Consider the following 22,486-nt stretch of genomic DNA (forward strand, 5'->3'; position numbering starts at 1 on the left):
AATAAAAAGCTACTGTCAAAATCCAAATCCAGATACATTCTAGGAGTGTAAAAACAATTTGGAAAAGGAAGGTGGACAGGATCTTTCCCTCTTCCCCATCACAGAATTAGCCTGGAGAATCAGCCCTGGTGGTACCTCTGCCCATTGCCCTGGCCTTGGCCAGTGGCCCTGGCTACATATTGCCTGGGGCCCTCCTCCCAGAGGACCTGACTCCAGCAAGGCCCTGCCTACTGTCAGTCACTTTATCTAAGTGTTTGAAGGTAGACACATAGAGTGTGGCCTGCGTCGATCCGCCTCCCATCCCTGGCAGCACAGAATCTCTGCTCAGCAGTGCCAGGCAAAACCACACAAGAGCACGAGGCCCAGATTTTCTTGGACCCGCTTCCCCAGCATCCAAATCTGGTCCAGGCATCCTTGGAAGGGAGCCCATAAGAAAGATTTTAAACCTTTCTCAAATTAGGAATTAGCTACAAGGAAGAGAGAACTTCTCTTGCATAGACTCTAGCATGCCAATCTGAATTTGTGTTTCAGGAGAAAAAAAGAAATTGCCCAGAAGGCAGCAGAGGAGAATGAAAGATACCGGAAGGAGATGGAACAGTGAGTGCTTGGGTCCACATGTCTGCGTGCAGACGTGAGTGTGCTCTTGGGATTGTGGCCAGCCAGAGGCCCCCTCCAGGCCCAGTTTGCCTGGCCTTCTTGTCTCCTGGTAGCCATTCCATAATTCTAGTAAAGCCCATCATGTTAAGGTAACTAGAACATAGTCCTGTAATCCTCAGGGTGGCATTGACACTCGATGTCGAATACAAGTGCCAGGAACTTTGTTTTCTTCATCACAGCTAGAGCCATGCAGCCTCTCCCCAGGCTGGTTAGGGTTTCCCAATAGGCAGAGGGTGGGCCTGTAAAAGTCCTGACCCCAGTCACAGGCAGGGGGATCTTATTTCAGGATTGTGGAAGAGGAGGAGAAGTTTAAGAAGCAGTGGGAAGAAGACTGGGGCTCAAAGGAACAGCTGCTCTCATCTAAAACCATCACCGCTGAGGTGCACCCAATACCCCTTCGCAAGCCTAAGTGTATGTATCATGTACCGGGGGAGGGAACTTCCTTCTGGGGCCTGGGGTTGGGGAGTATCTTGACAGAGATACTAGTCTCCCTCCAATCACCACCACCTCCCCAGGTGAAGAGCCCACAGCTCCCTGGGCTGTATTTCTTTCATGGAGGGGCAGCCATGTGCCGGGGCATGGGGGTGGGCAGGATCTCTGCCCCTTTGTCCCCAGGGGCCTGTTGCCAGACTCTCCCCCACAACACAGACTCAGGCAGGAAGGCCTCTCCTTGTGCCCTTGGGCTGCTGACCAGGGAATGGAGAGCTCTGTCAAAAGCGAGTTGTTCATTGGATCATCTTCTTGCTTTGCTGAGTAGTACGTCCACATCCCACCTGGTTCTGAATCAGAGCTGGGTGCAACAGCAGCAAGAAAGAGGGGAAATGCTCATGATGGACAGGATTTGGGTGATCCGAGGCTGATGGGTGACTGTGGGAAGACCTTACCTGAAGTGCCCCTGCCACCTGCACCCCTGTGCATGGGGTATGGTCACACCCCTTCAAGGATGGAGTCAGGGAGAGGACTGAGACCACTCCTAGGCCCAAACTGCGGCCATCTGGGGCCTCAGCTCCCTCTGCCCTTTGCACCTCCTTTCTTCATCTGCCCTGGGTTCTCACTTCCAATTTCAGGCCAGGCCTCCACCACCTGCTCCCCTGTCCACCTGCTCACAACGCCTACTACCAGGTGCCCACACCACCAGGGCAAAGTAGTGGCTCACTCTCAGTGCTTCTCCAGGGGGCTGGTGGTAGGAAGCCAAGCAAGGTAGCTGGGGGCCATGGCAATCACGAGTCCAGGATTCCACATTGGGCCTTATTGTCACTTTACATGACATAGGGCCAGTTCTGCTGCAGCTGATTGTGCTCAGCTGACCTGGGAACCTCTAGATATGGGGTGCATCTACACCCAAGAACCAAGATTCCCCATGTCTGCTGTATCACAGCCATTTGGGATCTTGTGATGGTCTAGACAACCTGGCCCCAACTTTGGATCATATTGGGCCCTAGAGTGGCATCATCTTGTCAACACAGGCCACTTGGGTCAACAAAGAGGTTGGGCAGGCACCTGGATGGTTCCGTTTCACTCCTGCCTGGTGCAGAACAAACATCTCCCAGCACATTCCTTCCTGGCAGCAGGGGATGGTGTCATCCCAGGGTCCTCTCTGAAGGACAAAGCAAGCTCTCATCAGCCTCCCCCCTGACATTTGGTATTAGTTAAGGATGTGGCCAGAGCTAAATTCCTGGTGAATAATCTGTGTTTGAGACAGGGAGCTAATTTGCTCTTATGAGTGAAATAGGAGCTTCAGAAGGAGAGAAATCGATTTTAATTGCTTCTCGTGAAAGTAATCCTAGTCAATTTAGTACCTTTCTAGAAACCGGGCCTTGGCTTTAGAGCAAACACATTCTCTCAGGAACTACGAAAAATAAAAACACTTTCTCTGGCTAGCTATTTATTTAGTGCTTTTAAACCAAATCAAGCTTCTTGAATGAAAGGAGCAAGAGCTTTCCCTTTGCTTTGAGATACAAATTTTTTCTAAGGGAATGTGCGAAACATGGGATGGATGGCCCGAGCCTGCCTGCCTGAGCTGGGGCAGCTGCTGCCTCTGTCCATGTCCGTGTGCACTGGCAATTTCATTCTCCTTGGGAAATCAGTCAGAAAATGCAGGAAGGCCTCTGAGTGAGCTCAATTCCTGCCTCCCTCCCCATTCCTGGGAAGCTGGAGCGGTCTCTGTTGTGTTGAGCCAGCACAACCGGGACAAGCCGGCTCCTCCCTGGTGACTCTTCAGCTCTGGGGCCCAGTTAGCCAACAGGTTATATCTGACTCAGGTGTTTGTGCCTGTGAGGGATGGACTGCACATTTTTGAACAGACAGGAAAGAGTGTGGAGCATCTCTTGCCTGAAAAAGAAAGCCACTCATCCTAATGATGTGGTGGGCCTGACTGCTTCTCTCACCACCACCTGTTCTAGGGGCACTGCCTGCCTCCCTGTGGCTGACCCAGCAGAACCCCAACATTCTTCTGAGCCAGGACAGATTGTCAGAGAGTCCCCCAGAAGAGCTTTCTTTAGCCAAAGCAATGAGGAGGGGGGTTATTAAGCATCCCAGAGCCGGAAGGAGCCTTGGGAGATGAAGAGGTTTAAACAGGATATTTCTAGGATTTTCTCTCCATTAGGACCCCAGCAATTAGCCTCCACCCCCAATGGACCCCATGGTTTAGAAGTTGAGGTTTTTCCTATCAAACTATGAAGCAATCAGTTGTTTTCCTATTGTTTTATTATGTAGTCATTATTTGCAAGAAAGCATCAATGTTCCACTATTTAATTAACATAAATTGAGCCAAAAGCTAAGGAATTTAACTTACAGCCTTTTCATAGAGGAATGGGGAAGTTCTTCTAATTAATATTTGAAATATTAATAGGCAGGTCACAGCAGACTCATCCACTCCCTTCAGCAGTCCCAGGGAGGCCAAAGTCCAGATTGGAAACCACCGGAATGGATGATTTGCTATTCTCCACATGATGTCAACATTCATGTCTTCCTAACCACATGTCTCCCCTTTACCCTTTGAAATCTCCTTACCTCCTCAGGATCAACCTGCCCACATAGCTCTGACATCCCCCAGGGACCCAGAGTTCCCAAAGTGGTAAGAAGCAGCCAGGAAGGTCTGTTCTGCCATTGTAAACCCTTGGTACCAGACATGTGTAATACTCAGATATTCCCATATTCTGTGCCTCACTTCCCAAGTTTCAACTGAATGCCCTGCACAAAGTTTCTCACTTGACTGTCAGGTCAGAGGTCCCCCCGTTGTTAGCCCATTTTACAGACAGAGAAACTAAAGCTACCAAGGTTGAAAGCACTGCATGCACGATCCCGGAGCAAGACAGTTTTGCTCTGGGCTCCTGAGCCCTGTTCCCACCCCTGACCTCACAAGTTCCCATAGAGGAGGCCGGGCATAGGTCATTAGGCTCCTGGGAAGCACCTCTGGCCTCTTGGTCTCCCAAGTCCCTCTTCGTTCACCAGCTTCCTCCTCTTTTCCTGGGTAGCTGATCAGGGAGTGGAACCTGAGCTTGAGCCAGCAGATGTCCCGGATGGAGGCATGGAGGAGCAGGGAGAGCAGGTTTGCAGCCCCCGCTTCACTGCCTGGCCTTGCTGCTCCGCTTGCCTTGCCCACTGCCTCCTGCTAGCCCTGCAGACACCCAGCTCTAAGGGGCCATCACGCGGCAGGGACCACTGGATTGTGCAAAGCTCCTGCAATCCCAGCTTAGTCCAAGCACTGCACACAAAGCCTGAGGACAGGACTCCCAACCTGGCTGAAATGTCTGCTGATACACACCTAAACAACTGAACCACTGGTTCAGTGCTGCCCAAGCCCAGGTTCTTCCTCTGCTGCTCTGGGATCTCCCTAAGGACTCCCTAGATATCCCCAAGGTCAGGCAGGAGGCTTTCAAGATCCTGTTCTAGAACTCAGGCTGGTCAGGGTGGGTAATTATTTAATGGATCACTGCTGGTGCAGGGAGCTTTAGGTTTGAGATGTTTCCCGGTCATACTGTTGCCTGGGGGAAGCAGGGGGCTGGTGCCCTGATGATCTGGTCTGGGGCCGGGGCGGGGTACGCTTGTTGGGGCAGACCTGCCCACAGCTGCCTGAGCTGCCTTTCTCAGAGCTGACCCCTGTCATTGCCTTCTCTCTCAACATTGAAAGCAGAGGATGTGGTCTGTACTATGAGATAAGACAGTTTTGTTCTGAGTGATAGCAATTTGAGGCATAAACGCAGGCTATCTTTTGTCTTGAGCCATTTCTTGGATGGAGGGACCAGACATCAGTCAGGAGAGGCCTCGTTCTCTTTCAGTGTTAGCAGACTGCAGCTGTGATTTGCAAAAGCTCATCCCCCAACAAGGGCTGTCTCTGATTTTCTGGCACTGACTCCTGAAGCCAGTGTCCTGGGGAGAAGCAGTTGACGGGGCCCCAGGGAATCAGGGCCGTTCTCTGGCAGCCTGGGGCCTGCTCTGTAACCCAGGTGAAGCCAGGTGAGTGGAGAGTCAGACCGAGGGTGCGGTTTTGCTATTGGGTCTGCTCCTCATCTCACAGCCACATGTCCTTGAGATCCCAGCCTCTGGCTGCTGTCTGTGGACGCTCTGGCTGAGCCAAACAGCATCTCATCTCTTTGTTCTCTGTGTTATAGCCTTCGGGTGGTTTTATCGTTACGATGGCAAATTCCCAACCATCCGGAAGGTAGGGCGCGAGACTGAGTGCTGTGCCGTTTGCTGCTGAGTTTGCTGTGGGGTTTGGCCTTTACGAGCATTGTTTCTTTGCCTGTCAACTCTAAACAGTGTAACCCGGCCTGTTCACTACAAGGGCTGACCTGTCTGCGTCTATCAGGCTGACGTCAAAAGGCAGGGCACTGCCACAGGAGCATTGTGGGGGGAAAGTGTTCATGGGGTGAGACCCGCCTGAGTACCATCTGGCACCATCTCGGTCAGCATCAGCCCCGGAGGCACAGGGCAGGGACAGGGCCATGGCAGCTTCTTTGTTCCTCTGTCAATACCAGAAGCCATAGTCAGACAGAGTGAAATATCAGGTTGGGTATACACAACACACGTTATGAGACCAGCTGCACCAGACACAGACTCGCTGCCAGGCAGGGATTTTCTGCCTCAAGTTGAGACTAAGAGCCACACCAATCATAACTCTCTCCTAGAAATATCGCTACGTGTGCCAAGATAATGCATTTTTCTGGTCTCTGGGGCCTTGAATTTTCTCTCTAAATCTTATTACTGTATCTCCAGGCCCCATAAGACTCTCATCCTTTTTCTTTCTAAATCACTTTGGCATTTGATTATGAAAACGCCACTGTTAATATCTGTAGATTGGACATATGAGATGACTTGGCATTTGGAAATCAGGCATCAGCATAAATCTGGGTGAACTAATTTAGTTGTTATCACTCGGCTGGGTCTTTCTGGCAGGATGTTAGTCCCCCAGAAACCAAAACGGTGGCAGCTGGGTGACCGTGATGATAGGTAGGTAGCTTCTCCTTGCCTGTAAAATGGGAATATCTGATGTGCCAGAAACGTCTGCTCCCTTCTTCCAACACGATACTGTTAAGATAATAGACAGCAATATTATTCCTGACAGAAGTTAGCATCTTGACCTAGGAACACAGATCATGATTTGCATGATATTGAATAAACTTAGGACAGGGCACCACAGGGGATTCCTTTCCACACTGCCTTGGTCTCAGAAAGGACCCAGTCTCATAAGACTGTCTTTTTTCATCCTACAGCCCGATTCTGTGGCTTAGGCTATCTCATTGGGGTTAGATTTTGAATGCTCTACACACTATCTCTACTAGAACTCACCTACAGAGGACAGCACGTGCGTGCGCACACACACACACACACACACAGGATTATACTGGAAAAAATACCTATACCTTTATGGATAGGTAAAATCTCTTCCAGGCACTAATAACCAGGTAAATGTAAGAGAACTAACATCTTCTCCACACACATACCTCCCATAGGAAATCATGTCACTTGGACATTGCTATTGGTAAGAAGGAGCCCTGTTTTCACCTATTCATTAGTTCAGTATAACTGAATAGCTGGTATTTTTTTCATTTCATTTCCAAAAGAGAGAAAGATGGCTTCTAGGTAAGAAGCAAGAGCACATCCATCCTGTCTGCCTTTCCTCTCAGTCCAAACTGGGAGGGACCATTTGCCATGAATTTAACTGACAGCTAAAAGGACAACAGAATCACATCTCTCATGCTGGCTCTGAAAACCCATTGTCTCCTCCTCTAGAGCCATGTGACTTGCATTGTCTCCCAGCAGCTAGAACACCAAGTCCCCGGGTAATACACTTGGCTATCTATAGCCATGATCATCAGTGTGCACAATTTCCCTTATTTGAAAAGACAAAGATTCGATGTTTGTTATTCCTAACCTGGGAGTAAGTCCCTCTGAGGCTCAAGGTCCCCAGGCCTGTGGCCCCACAAAGTCTGTGTCAGCCTGCAGGATTCATGGTTCTGACTAAGCCTTTTACTAGGATGCTTGAGTAAATCCTGCAAACCAGCCCTATGGCAGGATCCCACTGTCCAGCAGGTGAGGTAGATTCACACGCAACTGAGTAACCTGTATGGAGGGCGCTAGTATGAGGTCAGTAGACGATGCTACGGAACAGTTTAACCTTCTGCATCACTAAACAGACGCTGCTTTCTTGGAAAGGGGACAGAGACTGCCACATCTGCCTGTCCCATCCAGGATACCTGGCTCTAAAATGTTAGCACTGGTAGTTTGAGGGTTTTTTGGTTTGGTTTGATTTGGTTTGGTTTTTAAGCCAACAGAATGGCCATTCCTATCATTGGTGGTCCCTGTGAGAGGCCATACCCATATCCTAGCAAGCTGCCATTAGGCAGAATGTCATTGGCTCCTCTCGGGGTAATTGCTGTCTGATCTATAACATGATGGCAGGGTTCATCTATCAGCTGAGCCAAGAGTCTAGTGAACATGGTGGGTAAAGAACCAAGCAGGACTCTGAAGCAATGAGAGTCATTGCTACTACTTTTCTCAAGTAGTTCATAGACTGTCCTGGTGGTGGGCCTCTATCCCTGACATGGGTGACCATCTCCAAAGAGCATTACCTGTGCATGGAAGTAGGGATTGTCTTTAGGAGGCGAGGCAGGATGACTCAGTAATAGGTCCATAACTACACCCCCAGGCTTCTCCAGCTGTGGATAAAGTTTCGTATCCGGTAATGAAAAACTCAGTTCCTCATTCCTGCCCTTAGATGCTGGGATGATTTGGGAATTCTGAGAGAAGCCCCCAGGGAATGCTAGTTAGGGGTGGGGATGAGCTCAGTGAACAGGCAGATTTCCTCCTCCCCACATCAATTCCCCAGAATGTTGACTCTCTCTGCTGCCACCTCTCCTGAGTGCTAACTCTGTCCTCTGTGCTGTGTGTGATGGGGCTGACACTCCCTCCTGCCATACTCCTGTTGCTGCCAGCTCATCTGGGCACAGTAGAAAATGTGTTGGACCTAGAAGACTCAGGTCCAAACCCTGGCACCACCACTTACTGGATGTTTGATATAGGGCAAGGGACTTCACCTCTCTGAGTCTTGGTTCCTTCATCAAAAGAATGGGGATAATATCTACCTATGAGCATAGGTAGATTTACCTATGAACGTAAATCCCTTAGCACATAGGCAGTCCATACATTGTAATTTTCTTCCTCCCTTACCCCTTGGCTTTCCTGCAACCCCAATGGAGGAGCAGGCAGGAAAGCAGGTTCTGTAGGTCCAATTCCAACAGGAAAAATAAGGAGTTTGTTTGCCTTGCATCTCCTTTCCCTAATCTTGTTGAACTCTGACAGTCAGTACAAAGCAGTTAGGCTATTCTCTTCCCCCACTCCCATCTCCTAGTCCTATGGTTTTTGGCTAATCCTCAGTTCAGGGGTCTAGTTCAGAGGGAATGGTGGACTCTACAGGATTCAATGGTCTGAAGTTAAGCATCAGAGCAAAATCTGATGTCCCTGGCTCTGGGCTCCCAGGTCTGAGGCTGGCTCCTACCTCCTGAAGCTTAGGACAGAGGATCTCTGCAAATGAGACTCGTCAGCTCTCCCAGATTTTTTGTAGAATCTCCCAGGATGCATCTCTGTTGTGTGAACATGAGACACCTCTCTTTCCAGATGATGGAGAAGGCGTGTGCTCAGATACTAGGACACAAATACAATGTATTCTATTTATACACCACTTTCATTTTATAAGGCTCTTTTATAGATGTTGTTTTATTGGCTCTGAGGGCAAGCCTATAGGCAGGAATTTCTTCTATTTTGAAGATGAGGTGAATCAGGCCCAGAGAGGTTAAAGAACTTAGCCAAGATCACATAGCTACTTAGTGAGCTAGTAAGCCAGTTCTTCTGGCTGGAAAAAGGAATGTGTCTCCCACTCCACAGTGGGTAGCACAGTGGGTAGACCTGTCCTAAATCTGAGGTCCAGTGCCCAGTGCAGATGGGCAGAGCAGGGGGAGGGGCTCACTTCTGGTGTTGTCTGTGGGCTGAGTGCCCTGTTTGCTGTGCTGTGCCAGTGTCTACACTGCCTTTTAACCCTTGCCATGTAAACAATACCACATCTGCTCAGAAAGGAAAGGATAAGAAGAAAGCCAAGTATGACAGCCTGCAAGAGTTGAGAAAGAATAAGAAGGAACTAGAGTTTGAGCAAAAGCTTTACAAAGAGAAAGAGGAAATGCTGGAAAAGGAAAAACAACTGAAAATCAACCGGCTGGCCCAGGAGGTATGTGTCTGGCTCACAGGCTAGGTGAGCATCCCCAGAACATAATTTGGTTGTTCCCCACCATGCTCCCAGGGAACCAGCTGGAGTTGTGTTCCCCAAGTGGAGTCCAAGGATGGAGTGAGCCCTGCCCTTCTGCTCAGTCTAGAATGTGTGATCATCCTACCTGCCCAGGGTCATGGAGACCACCTTCTGGCTTAGGTGTATGTTTGGCATGGAGACTAGACTCCTTGCTAAAGTATGGGTCTGAGGCTAGCCTCTCTGCCCAGATCGTCACACTTAGGTTCACCCTTCACATACCTTGCTAGAGGTTTGAGTCTGTCCCCTCCATCCCAGCCCCACCAGAGTATGAGTCCAAGGCCAGACCTGTCCACCCTATGTGTGAATATGAGGTCTTTCTCTGCACTCAGGGTATGACCCCAAGGCTAACCCTTCTGCCTAGATTATAGGACTGAAGTTAGCCTTCCACCCACTTGTCATCAGGTCTGCGTCTGTCCAGCCTCTCTCCCCAGGTTATGAGTCCAAGACCAAATTTCCCCCACCTGCATTCGCTCTGAGAGTATGGGTCAGAGGCTAACCCCGTTGTGCAGGTGAGGTGTCTGAGGCTATTCCCCAATTGATCAGGCAGTGAGTCAGGCTGCTTCCATCAACATAAGGTGTATCCTAAGCTAGATCTCTTCAACCTGGACGTGTATCTAAAGCTGTCCCCTTCAAGATATGACAAAAGCAGTCGTCCAACATGAGTAATTCCTATTTCCTAGATGAGTTGGGTGACTTTAACTCCCTAGCTATTGGAGAGGTTATTGGTTCTGCTTCTCTTTAATGCTTCCATGAATCAGAATGCCAAGCTGATTAGATTACAAAATCAGAGTAATGCTGGAAAATGTGAAGTGCATTAGGTCTGGCATTAGGAGCGAGTAAGCAACAAAATTAAAAATAAAATCCAACTTGTTCTTCTGGAACAAAGTAGCCTGGAAGGGGAAAAAGAGTAAAGTTAAAATTTTGGCATGTGCCAGGAGCCTACAAAAGGGCCATTTTTAGAGAATCCCCAGATCCCAGAGTTCATGGGGACCCTGGGAGCCTTATCCCAACTAATTCCAAACAAAGCACAAGTCCCTCCTCTGATTTTGCTAAGTGCCATTAGTCAGCTTGACACTCCAGCATCCTCTCCCTTCTATTTCCACCTCTTCTGGGGCCAGATGGAATAAGCCAGGGTCTTTTGCTGGATAGTGGACACACCCAACAGTACTCTTTAAAGAAGTGCTTCTATGCTGCTGATCTGAGTGCGCCACGCACGTGTGACTCAAGTGTGCCTCTCCTTTTTGCACTGGCTTTGGGTCCTAGGTGTCCGAGACAGAGCGGGAAGACCTTGAGGAATCGGAAAAGATTCAGTATTGGGTGGAAAGGCTCTGTCAGACACGCCTTGAGCAGATTTCCTCTGCTGATAATGAGATTTCAGAGGTAACAGAGCCCTTCTTTCCACATAGACCCTCCTGCTGACTTCAGAATGACCCACTCTGGGGACAGTGGGAGGCAAGATGGCCACATCAGGTTCACTGTCCAGGGCCACCCCTACCAGCCCACTCTGCCTTGCTCTCTGGAGGAGGGGGACATCTCTACATTTCTGGGCTTATCCCCTGAGTGGCCAGCAAGTCCTAACCCATCTGAGATGGTCTCAGGCATGTTGTTCTGGAGCAAGGGTGCCCCTTTCACTATCGAGTTGTTCCAGGTTAGATAAACTGTATGGGCACCTTACTTGTCACACATATGAGATAACTTGGGACTGTCCTACATTTGGACACTCCTTCCTAGCCACTTGGTTTGGGCTCACCTGAGCACCCAGGTGACAGAGAAGTGACAACCCCATGATTCTGGTTGGAGGGTGGTAGATTTCCAGCAGCAAAAGAAACAGGAAAGCATTATACTCAGTGTTTTGTGAAGTGGAGCACTGGTCAGACAATTACAGAGCTTCCTTGCAACCCTCCCCCAGATGACCACGGGGCCCCCGCCTCCCCCGCCTTCTGTGTCTCCCCTGGTCCCACCCCTGAGACGCTTCGCAGGCGGGCTGCACCTCCACACCACTGACCTGGATGACATCCCCTTGGACATGTTCTACTATCCCCCCAAGACTACCTCGGCCTTACCTGTGATGCCCCACCCCCCACCCTCCAACCCATCCCCCAAGATCCCCGCGCCCCCTGTCCTTCCCTCATCAGGCCGTGTGAGTGCCTCTTCTTCACCCTGGGTCCAACGCACTCCACCCCCCATTCCCATCCCTCCCCCACCATCTATCCCCACCCAAGACCTGACTCCTACCCGCCCGCTACCCTCGGCACTGGAAGAGGCACTGGGCAACCACCCCTTCCGTGCTGGGGACACAGGAAATCCAACAGAGGAGTGGGAAGCAAAGAACCACAGTGGGAAGCCCACTAATTCCCCTGTCCCTGAACGGAGCTTCCCACCCACCACAAAGGTACTGCACCTGTTCTGCATGCTATGCTGGGAGGCAGAAAGAGTGGCAGGGCTGCTGTTTCCCACATCCTCCACTGCTCTTGTGAGCGGAGATGGGAAGAAACATCACCCCACCCCATTTTCGAAGAATGAGCTCCCAACCTGCCTGTTGTGGTCATCCTGCATGTGTTTGGTTTCTGCTAATGTTGAAGTACTATACAGTATGGTGAATTGCCTGTGGTACTTGTGATGAGCAACAGTGTATTTATGTCTGTTGGTTTCTTTTGGCTCCTCTTGGCTGGTATGGGCTGGTAAGGTTCAATATAGTACTGTGTTAATGAATAACCAGAGCTCAGTCACGGCCGGTCACTTTTTGATATAAGCTCAGAAAATCTTGAATATGGGAAATGAATCCCCAGGTTAACAGGGGGAAACGAGGGGAAGATAAGTAGTAGAGCAGTATTAAGATCTTGTAAATGAAACGATAACACTGTCCAGTGCAGTGTTAGGACATTACAATGCCATTTTCTATGGAGTTAGCCAACTACATTGGCTTGAAGTATAATACCCAGAAATTTCTGGCCAACTTCCAGCTCCAGAAAAAAAAAAAAAAATGAAGACAGAGAGTTCCTAGAAATCTCCAGATTTACTATATACAGACTAGGGATTTTTTTTTTTTCTTGGATGTCAGGAGGCTGAACAGTGAGCTTTGTCAAAAAGACATATTTCTTATTAATTGTTCTTAATCCAAAGACTATTTTGGAAGAGGTAATCCCCAAGGAAGATATGGAGGTTTGATCCCATGGAGAGACAAACAAAATATTCCTCTGCTCCAGTGGCCATGGGGCCAGGCTTGAATCAGAGCTAAAGCAGCTCATATCAGCTAAGGGTAGGAGCTTAGAGAGAGGACAGTCAGTAGTACCTGATCAGTGGTTTTTATTAACCTGCCCTGCGTGGATTTGAGTCCCGGCATGAAAAACAGAATAAGCTTTTCAGAGCATGTGGGAAAGCTTGGAGGAAGGTGGGAATGAAGAAAGTGCCAGATGCCAAAAAGGCTGCAGCTTCTGGCAGGGGACTCTCAGAGGGACTCCCTCTGGACCTCTGATGGGTCCTGAGCCCTGCAGTTCTGACAGAGAGAAGTCTATCTGTTCCAGGGAGGTCTTGTCCCAGAGCCCAGCCAGGAGCAGGTTCACTGGGGGCTGAGTTAGCCTGGCACAGAGGGCCATATCCTTCTTGTGAGTGCCCCCTATCAAGATGGGCAGCAGCTTTTCCTCAACAAATTCGATTCTACAAGCATGGATTGAGCACAAGCTTTGTGTCTCTATGTGAGGGGCAGAGGGGAGCAGTGCTGAAGGAGACACAGAGGAAATTGGCATACTTGTGCTCTAAGACTTTGCCATCTGAAGGATGAGCCACTGTCTGGCCAGCTATAAAATGGCACAGGTTTTAGTTTTGTTTTGTTTTTGTTTTTGTTTTTGTTTTTGTCAGCAGCTACCTTTATTTGGGCCAGACACAGGTGTTAGATATTCCCATCAATCAGACCAATATGGCTTATGAGCAAAACAGATAAAAAGAGGCAGGACCAGTTACCATTTTCCATGTGTTCACAGGGTTTTTATTTTTGGTTTTTGAGCTGGCCTTGAGTACGAATTTAGAGAAAGCTAAGGAACACCAATGAAAAGGTCCTGTATTTACCCAATAGACATGTCATGCCCAGCTGCCCCTCTACTTAGAGAACAAAGCAGGAATGATGATGAAACTATCAGGGAAGGTGAAGTTTTCCAACAGAAAGCACACTTCCAGATCAGGTTTGAGACACCAGATCTCAACGCAGGACTTGTGCTCTGGGAAGGATGCATTCTAACAGAAGGTTGAAGGCACCTTTGCAGAGTAAAGGGCTTAATGAGCTGAGCTTTGAAGGATGGCAATACATGGAGGGTACAGGGAACGTAAAGATGGTAAGGAGGAACCACCCTGGGTTTGAATCCTGACTCTGCCACTAGCTGGTGACTCTGGTCATGCATTACTTCATCTGTCTGAGCCTGGGTGTCCTCGTCCCTAAAATGGGAATGCTAATGGCACCTACCTGTTATGAGGATCAAATGGATTAATACATGAACTCATTCGAAGTTAATACTTAGGAGAATGGCAGGCACGTGGTAGGTGCTCAGTAGACATTAACTATGATCAGTGACAGATCAGGATACAAGAAAATTTGGGTGTAGCTGGAAACACGAGATTGGAGGTAAACTCTGCAAACTTTTGAGTCGGAGTCAAGATTCAAAACAGGATCCAGCTTTCTCGGATTCCTCCAAGAATCACGAAGTTCCCACTGTTAGTTCCCCATCAGAGCACAGGGAAGGTTAAAAATTCCTCGACACGAGGAGCCTCTGAAACCTGGACCCTTGTGTCTTAAATGACATCAAAGCCAGGGCTATTCCTGACTTGAAGGCCAGGGGGCTGCTGTTTTGGTGAGCTTCATCCTGCCCATGCCAGCACTTTGGCCCTTGTACCGCTGCCCCTGCCTCATGGCATGCTCCGAGAGAGTCGTCACCTGTGCTGCCGCAGGAGGCGTGGGTGATCCCATGTCTGCATCTGCACCGTCAGCTCAGCCTCCAGCAGGCACCAGGTGGTGGAAACAACCACTTGTGTCAGCGTGGCACACGTGCCTGCCACATCACACACGCCAGAGGAAGGTTTTCAGGGCCATGCCTGCTGCCCAGGCACTGTTCTGTGTGCCCAGCATACTACTAAATCCTTCATTTATTCATTCAGCATGTTCAGTGAGCACCTACTAAATGCCAGACACTATGCCAGGCGCTGGAGAACCACCACAAAATGGGCAGCCCAGTCCCTGCCTGAGACCATCTGGTGAGGAGGACATATAAGTAAGCAGGAAACTACCACGCTACCTGGGGGGAGATGGGGGAACACAGGTACTGTAATGAGCTGGGGTGGAGAGGAAAAGCTCAAGGGGTGCCTTATGAAGGCAGTGACACCCAAGATAACACCTGGGCAGGTAAAGCAGAGAGAGGAAAGAGCATATACATAAATCAGGGCCAGAAAGCCTGGCGTTTTGGAGGCTAAAGTGAGGCAGAGCCGGGAGGGTGAGGGGTGAAGGATGAAGTTGCAAAGGAAGGTGAAGAGACTCATGAAGGACCTTGCAGGTGAAGCTCAGTAGTCAGCGGGGACCCATGAAGAGTACGGGCAGAGCTGTGACCTGAATCGATTTGTCTTGTCCAAGGTGATGGAGTGTGTTAGAGCAAAGCAGACAGGTTGCATCGGCTCTCCTGGATGCTACTCTTACTGGTCCTCACCGTCAGTCTTTGAGCCTCTGTAACCACCCACCAGGGACAGCAGATGCTTTGTGTGTAGTCCAGGGGATGGAATCGTGGCCGGAAGAAATAGCCTTTAGGGAGAGAGGAGGCTGGATGGCATCCGTGACCACTGAGAGAGAACGTTGAAAGTGTATCCTCTGAGTGACGGTGGCTGCTGGCGCCCCTGTAACGAGGCTCTGGCTCAAGTCTCTGATTTCTTAGAGCCACCCAGTAGTTTCTGTGGCCTCAGAATGCGCTGTGGCCAATGAACTTGTCTTTCTGCTGAAGATCACACCCTCAGCACCTCCAACAGGGTGAATGAACCAGGCGGGCTCGGCATGTGCATGATGTGAATTTGCGTGTGTGTTGACGTGCCCTGGTTGACCTGGGCCACCCCCACCACAACTTCACATGGGTGTCTTTTAAACTAACCCTTGTAGACATTTTGCCCAAGCCCACAGCCTCCACGAGGCCCTGGTGTGTCCACCATCTCCAAACCTGTCATGGTCCACCAGGAGCCCAACTTCATCTACAGGCCAGCTGTGAAATCCGAGGTCCTGGTAAGCCCCTTCCTTGGATCCTCTCCAGGGCATCTCCTGAGACAGAGACAAGAGCTGTCTCCTCTGGGTTCTGCTGCCTCTGGAGGGAGAGTTAGGTGGGATACAAACGCACATTAAGTGCCAGCTCCTGACTTCTCCTTGGCCAAGAGGTGAATCCACACGGGTATAAGCCAGGGTTGACAGGACCAGTGAAATTCCTCTTCCTCACTTGACCAGACGGCCTGGAGCTCCATCTAGAAGTGATAATGACAACAGCTCAGACTTATTGTGAATTTACTGCGTGTCAGGATTCAGTGTGTCAGGATACTGAGGCATAGAGGGGTTAAGTCGGTTGCCCAAGGCAGAGCAAGATCTTACTACTTACTCCAGAGTCTTTTAGACTCCACAGCTCAAGCTCTTACCTACGTTGCCATCTTGCCAAACCGACAGTGATTCCACCGGCCCAGGCCTCTGCCCCTAAAGCCTGGCGTGGCATGGTGCAGAAGGCCCTCAGGTGGAAAACTGGCCAAAGTGGATCCCCTCAGTTTCTCCAACTCGTCGCTCACTCCTCACTGGACTGGGAGTGTGAGGCGTGGTCCTGAGGGGTGGGGGCAATAGAGTCTGCCCACTCCCAGTCACCTGCGGCTGACCCATGTGTAACCCTCATGTCCCAGGGGTACCAGGCACAGACTGGACTCCCACCCACAGTGAGAAGAAAGTCATGCCAGAATTTTTCTTCCCCTTTCAAGGAAACCCTATCCGAATGTCAGGGCAGGACAGCTCAGATACTTATTTTGAGCTTTTGCTGTCCTGTCAGCTTCCCAAAGATCAAAGTTCATGCCCCTGCGATAACCTGCTGATGCATCCATGTCGCATTCTCTGGCTGGTGACAACCAGTGGCGTCTGCTTGACTTGAACTGGGCAGCTGCTGCGTCTGGGGGCATCGGGCAGGCCCCTGACATAAATCAGGCTGTGTCTATTTGGGGAGGGAGATTGGCAGGGCAGCCCCAGGCTGGCAGACCCAGGGTTTGGCACCAGAGGGCAGACGAGACCTATTGGTAACGTCCAGTGTGGAACTTTCTATTTTTTTTTTTTTTTCTGGCAGCCACAGGAGATGTTGAAGAGGATGGTGGTTTATCAGACCGCGTTCAGACAAGTAAAGCGATACCTGTCGTGTGTCTGTAGTCCTCCCCGCCACCCCCATCCCTCCCACTCTGACTTCTCTCGCTGCTGGGAGTGCCAGTTGGCTCTGAAGCAGCCCCAACTACCATCTGCCAGAACCTCAGGCCAGAGCTATGTTCCTGTTGCCTGCAGCCAGGAGTTGGGAACGGTCTCAATCAGGAGGGGACCCTGGCTTTATTAGACCCCATCCCCAAGCTAAGAGCAGCAGGACCTTGAGGGCTCTGCTCTTTTGCTACTGTTTGTTCAAAGAGGAGCAGGCAGAGGGAACCCTCAGAGGGTCACCGAGGCCAAGATGGGCCCTCGCTGCAGCCCTAGGAGAGAAGAAAGGGGGGCCTGAGGTGTCTCCCTGTCCCTCCCCTGTCTTGTCCCCTCAAGGCAGATCACAGCTGTACGTGGCACTGGATCAGTCAGGAAGGATGTGGTAGCCCAGATCCTCCACCTGCCTGGAGTGTTCCTGTGCACAAGGATATGGACGTTTTTCCCCAGCCGAGCAGTGGTATCAGACAGGCAACCACTTATCTTCCCCCCTCCTGGAAGCTCATATTCACAGAGCCAGCCAATGGATTGGCTGTGTCACCACCAGTGAAAGAGATCCCAAGACAGAGAAAGACCTTGCAGCCAACCTCACCGATAACCCGCCACAAGACCGCAGGCTGATTTGACTACAGGCAGAGCAATACAAGAGGGAGGTGTCAGCTTCACAGTGAGACCTGGGAGTCTGCAAAGGAGGCTGCTCCCAGCCCAGGCCTGGGGAGTGACAGGCGACAGCTAACAAGGTGTCAAGCACAGTTTCTAAATACGTTATGTATCTGAACTCATTTAATCTTTATAGCAACCCTAGGAGGTAAGTGCAATGATCACCTCCATTTTGTAGATGAGAAATTGAAACAGAGAGGTTAGGAAACATGCCCATGATGGCACAGCTACTGTCAGACCCTGGAGTTGCATCCAGGAGGTCAGGCTCCACAGTCAGGCTCCTACCTCCTACACCGTCCTACCTCTCGAAGCACTGTGATTATGAGACAGATATTTAAAGGCCTTGTTGTTTAGGGTACAGACAGCTCTCAGAGAGAGGCTGGATGGTGAGAAGCCCAAGGACCTAGACTGGACGTCAAACCCTTGCTCCACCACCCCCTGGCTGGATGACCTGGGGCATAAATGTCAGCTTTCTGGGCCTCAATTTCTCCATCTCTTGGATGAAGGGTTGCCCTCCCTCTTCAAGGGCTGACCAGCTGTAGTGGCTTATAAGTCTATGATCTGAACTCAAGACACAAATGCTTGCCATCTGGCCATCCTGAGAGCAGATTCTCACAGGGAGGGAGAAGGGGAAGCCCATAGCCAGCACTGCCCAGTTTTCCAGAAGAAATAGCTAGAAGTGGTCTGGGTCCTCAGTGAAAGAGCACTGACTCCATATCCTGCCTAGTGACCTCTCCCACCCCTGGATTTGCCGCATCCCTTCCTCTGTTTGCTGACACCCACAGACTGACCTGGGAGTGGCCTCCGAGCTGGGCCAGACTCCAGACTCCCAGGCTCTTGGGGGCTGAGCCTGAGCAATGAAGACTCATGAGGAGGGAGGGCAGATTGATGCTCAGGGAGTTTGGGCCTCCCTGTCTGCTGATGCTTGTTCCTCGTCTTGTGCCCAGAACTTGTTTGCTGCATGCTGGGCGTAGAGAGGGCAGCGGCCTCTCCATGATGCTGGCCACAGGCCTGGGGGGGGGGACACTTGGTGTGGCCTAGGAACTGTGTGCTGGGGGTGGCTCCATGTAGTCTAGCAGGGCCTGTGTGGGCCCTGCCACTGGGCCTCTCTTCTGCTCCCACCTGCCCGTGGGGATGAACTGTGGCTTTGCTGCTCTAGGACTCAGCGTATCTGGACCCTCAGTCTGTGGACCCTGGGCTCCCACTCTCTGCGTGTGATTCCTAGGAAGGCAGTGTGTGCTGATTTTGTCCCCCATCTTCCTTCTTACCAGCTTGTTTCTACCCTTGGGGACGTTGTTCCCACAGCCCTCCCCAAGCCAGAGCTCCTGAGCTATGTCTCCTTCATCCTCCCCTGGCTAAGATTCTGGGGAGAACTCTTACATTCTAGATAAGCATTACGTAAAGAACAGTGCTGGGCATGGGGCAAGCGCAGACACCCCTGTTCTTCCTGGAGCCTGACATCCCTTTCTCCCCTCCCCCCCAATCATCTTGTGGCCAGATTCCCCAGGGAGAGCAGCCTCTTGAGCAGTGTTGTCTTTCTTTGGGGTCAGAGCACTCGGTGGAGACAAGCTGGGCTTCATCCCCAGAACCTGAACCTGGTCTCTCACGGGCACCCGGAGGAACTCGGATAGGACCTGAATGCCTTGAAGCTGTGGGCAGATGATACCTTTGGCAAGGCTGACACTGGCTGCTCAGACCACCTGAACATCAGTGGGTGCCGCTGCCAGCTCCAGACGCCCACCCCACTGGAATGGTGCAGGGTGCAGGGTCCAGGGCTGGGCTCCTTCAAACGCTGTCATAGCTTCCTGCTTCTCCCCAGGCAGAGGCGCTCTGGCTGTTGGGGTTTCCCGCCTCCTCCCTGCATCTGCATCCAGGCCACATCTGGCCCCCCACGCTCTCCCCTGCCTCTGACCCATTCCCGTCTTTCCCTCTGCCTTAAGCTTGTTTCCCACAGCGACCCTCAGGGAACTCTGCTCTGTGGCCCTGACACCCTCCCTTTGCTTCCAGGATTTCCGGAAATATGAGGAAGATTTTGACCCCTACTCCATGGTGAGAAGATAACTCTCCTCCCTTGGGGAGTAATCCCAGGAGTGGGAGTGGGGGATTACGGTGTGTTCAGTGATGGTACATTCTGAGCCTTGGGGGTCCTGGGGATAAAGTGGGGCAAGTGAGGAGCCCCAAGGATCCCCAACTGGTCTTTGGGGGTGAAGGCTCCTTTCAAAACAGCACTCTGGTGTGACCCACAGGGCTGGTGTGACCCCCAGGGCTGGTTGGGGCCACAGTTTCACATGCTGAGCCCTATGACCAGGTGCTGCGTGGTTTGCTGGGTGGCACATCCTCACCCAGCCCTCACGGAATTCTCACAAAGAGTGGATATGGGATCTGCGTGGCCACCTCTGTGTGTGTGTGTGTGTGTGTGTGTGTGTGTGTGTGTGTGTGTGTGTATCCATGTGGCCGCCATGAGGCCTGGGACCCCCCCCCCCCAGTTGAAGACCGATGGGTGTGGGGCTGGGAAGGGTCCCCTTGTCCATGTACTTTGTGGGGCCCCACCGTTACCCTCCAGGCAAACTCACAGCTTCCAACTGTCTGTTCCCTCTAGTTCACCCCAGAACAGATCATAGGGAAGGATGTCCGCCTCCTGCGCATTAAGAAGGTACGTGGGCACGTGAAAGTCAGGTGGCCACCACCCTTCTCTGCCCCAGCCCCTTCCCATCTCGGTCCCCTGCTTCTACTCTTGAAGAGACTCCTGGGCGACTCCTCAGATCCCGTTTCTTCTTCTTTCTCCACTGGGAATGTCCCCTCCAATGGTGGGACCACACACCCAGGTCCCACTTAGTGTCCCTACCCCCTTTTCTCCCTGATGGCACTGTCATTGGCCCCGTGGCTTCTCTTGCCCTCTCTGTAGCCCTGTCAAGAGGCCCACAGGTGCCCACAGGCTGCTGTCTGCGTGGATCCCTGAGACCTGTTTTTCTCTAACCAGGAGGGATCCTTAGATCTGGCCCTGGAAGGCGGTGTGGACTCCCCAGTCGGAAAGGTGGTCGTCTCAGCTGTGTATGAGGGGGGAGCTGCTGAGCGGCATGGTGAGTGGGGACCAGCTATGCCCCAGTTTGGGGATGGTGTGGTGGTATACAGGTCCCCTCAGGAAAGCACACAGCTGCCAACTTGGGGGGGCTGACAGTTGCTCAAGAATTCCCCGCCATCTGAATGGGTCCATCTATCCACTGAGTCCCACATGTTGCCCGTGGGCATTTGATAGTGCCAGGGCTATGGGTATACAATGAACCAGACTCCACGCTGCCCTCCAGGGGCTCCCCATCTAGTGGTGAAAACATGCTCAGAATTGTCTCATTCTGGCAATAACAGTGCAGCATGCTAAGAGCTGACAGAGGAGTGGGGGCGTGGAGGGAAGTTGTGGGATCCTGAGGGGCCCCTAACCCACCAAGGGAAGGCTCCCTACAAGCATGATACCTGAGCTGAGCCTTAAAAGATAAGTCAGTGTTAGCCTTATGATGATGGGAAATAACTTTCCAGGAAGAGGGGACAGCACATGTAAAAGCGAGAAAGAAACTATCAAAACCTTCCCTGTTCTTTTAAAAATAAGGGCCAACAGGGGCGCCTGGGTGGCTCAGTCGGCTAAGCGTCCGACTTCGGCTCAGGTCATGATCTCACAGTTTGTGAGTTCGAGCCCCGCATCGGGCTCTGTGCTGACAGCTCGGAGCCTGGAGCCTGCTTCAAATTCTATGTCTCCCTCTCTCTCTGCTCCTCCCCTGCTCACGCTCGGTCTCTCTCTCCTTCAAAAATAAATAAAAACATTTAAAAAATTAAAAAAAAAAAAAACAAGGGCCAACATCTGTCAAGAACTCCCCATGCACCAGATGCCATTCTAAGTACCTGCACCTATGCCATCTAAAGTGTTCACGTGTATTAACTCATTAATCCTTATGACAACACCGAAAGTAGGTACTGTCATTACTTTCATCTTACGGCTTAGGGAACCGAGGCACAGAAAGGTGAAATGCTTGTTCAAGGACCCATGGCTGGCAAGTGGTGGAGGCAGGACTTGAACCCAAGCAGTTTTGTCATTTTGCTTTTTCTTGCCTTAAAGCCACTCACCTGTCAGGGTCTGAAACTCATCATTAGTGATTTCTTTTTTTTTTTTTTTCTAATTTTTTTTAACATTTATTTATTTTTGAGAGACCCAGCATGAGCAGGGGAGGGGCAGAGAGAGAGAAAGACACAGAATCCGAAGCAGGCTCTAGGCTCCGAGCTGTCAGCACAGAGCCCTACACAGGGCTCGAACTCACGAATTGTGAGATCATGACCTGAGCTGAAGTCGGATGTTTTTTTAACCGACTGAGCCACCTAGGCGCCCCAGTGATTCCTTCTTCCAAGTCCAAGAGCCTTTTCAGTACTCTTTTTTGAAGGAATCGGTGGCCTTGAAGGAGAAGCCTCGGGCCCCTCACCTTTCCAGGCCAGAGCAGGAATCCCATGGTCAGATCCCTCCTGGGATGTGCTAGGCTGCAGATGGTGGAATGAAGGGTGGGTGACGACATGGGCAGGTGACAGTGATAGGACAGTCACCAGGCTGCTGGCAGCCAGGCTTCTGTTGGTTACAAAGGGGAATCCGGTTCCCACCTATGGCCCCCTGATGACCTCAGGCCTCTCACAGCCATACTCTGAGCCTTCATTTCAGCTGTGGAGTGGGGCCTGCTCAGCTAGGCAGCTGCCGTGGCCCACTGCTGCCCTCCTAGACCATTTGACACATCTCAGTACCAGGTGAATGAAGAGTTGCTGCCTGGCCTAGGAAAGACACCTGTCTACTGTGTCTGGCAGGGAAAAAGGACCAGAAAAAAATGGATGACTTTCCCGGGTCCCTCCCTTCCTTACAAAGCTCCAGCCCAACCACTGCCTTATTCCTCCTGAGG

At 51.1% G+C, this 22,486-nt stretch overlaps 1 protein-coding gene across 5 annotated transcripts in view; it reads left to right on the forward strand.

Annotated features, from left to right (window-relative positions):
- Positions 1-22,486, forward strand: part of USH1C (USH1 protein network component harmonin) — a 46,987-nt gene that overhangs the window by 19,170 nt on the left and 5,331 nt on the right. For 3 of the 5 annotated variants that reach the window (XM_086677851.1, XM_086677852.1, XM_086677853.1), the window contains exons 13-20: positions 532-597; positions 944-1,068; positions 4,134-4,207; positions 15,585-15,704; positions 16,789-16,839; positions 19,569-19,610; positions 20,161-20,214; positions 20,542-20,641. In XM_086677851.1, the coding sequence (XP_086533977.1) occupies positions 532-597; positions 944-1,068; positions 4,134-4,207; positions 15,585-15,704; positions 16,789-16,839; positions 19,569-19,610; positions 20,161-20,214; positions 20,542-20,641 (632 nt within the window). Of the gene's footprint in view, positions 1-531; positions 598-943; positions 1,069-4,133; positions 4,208-9,226; positions 9,380-10,720; positions 10,838-11,366; positions 11,850-15,584; positions 15,705-16,788; positions 16,840-19,568; positions 19,611-20,160; positions 20,215-20,541; positions 20,642-22,486 lie in introns of all 5 variants that reach the window. The other 2 variants (XM_086677855.1, XM_086677854.1) reach the window with 2 other exon arrangements.

Source organism: Puma concolor, chromosome D1, assembly GCF_028749965.1.
Source record: "Puma concolor isolate L17-30 chromosome D1, mPumCon1.1.hap2, whole genome shotgun sequence".
In the NCBI taxonomy this organism is placed as follows: domain Eukaryota; kingdom Metazoa; phylum Chordata; class Mammalia; order Carnivora; family Felidae; genus Puma; species Puma concolor.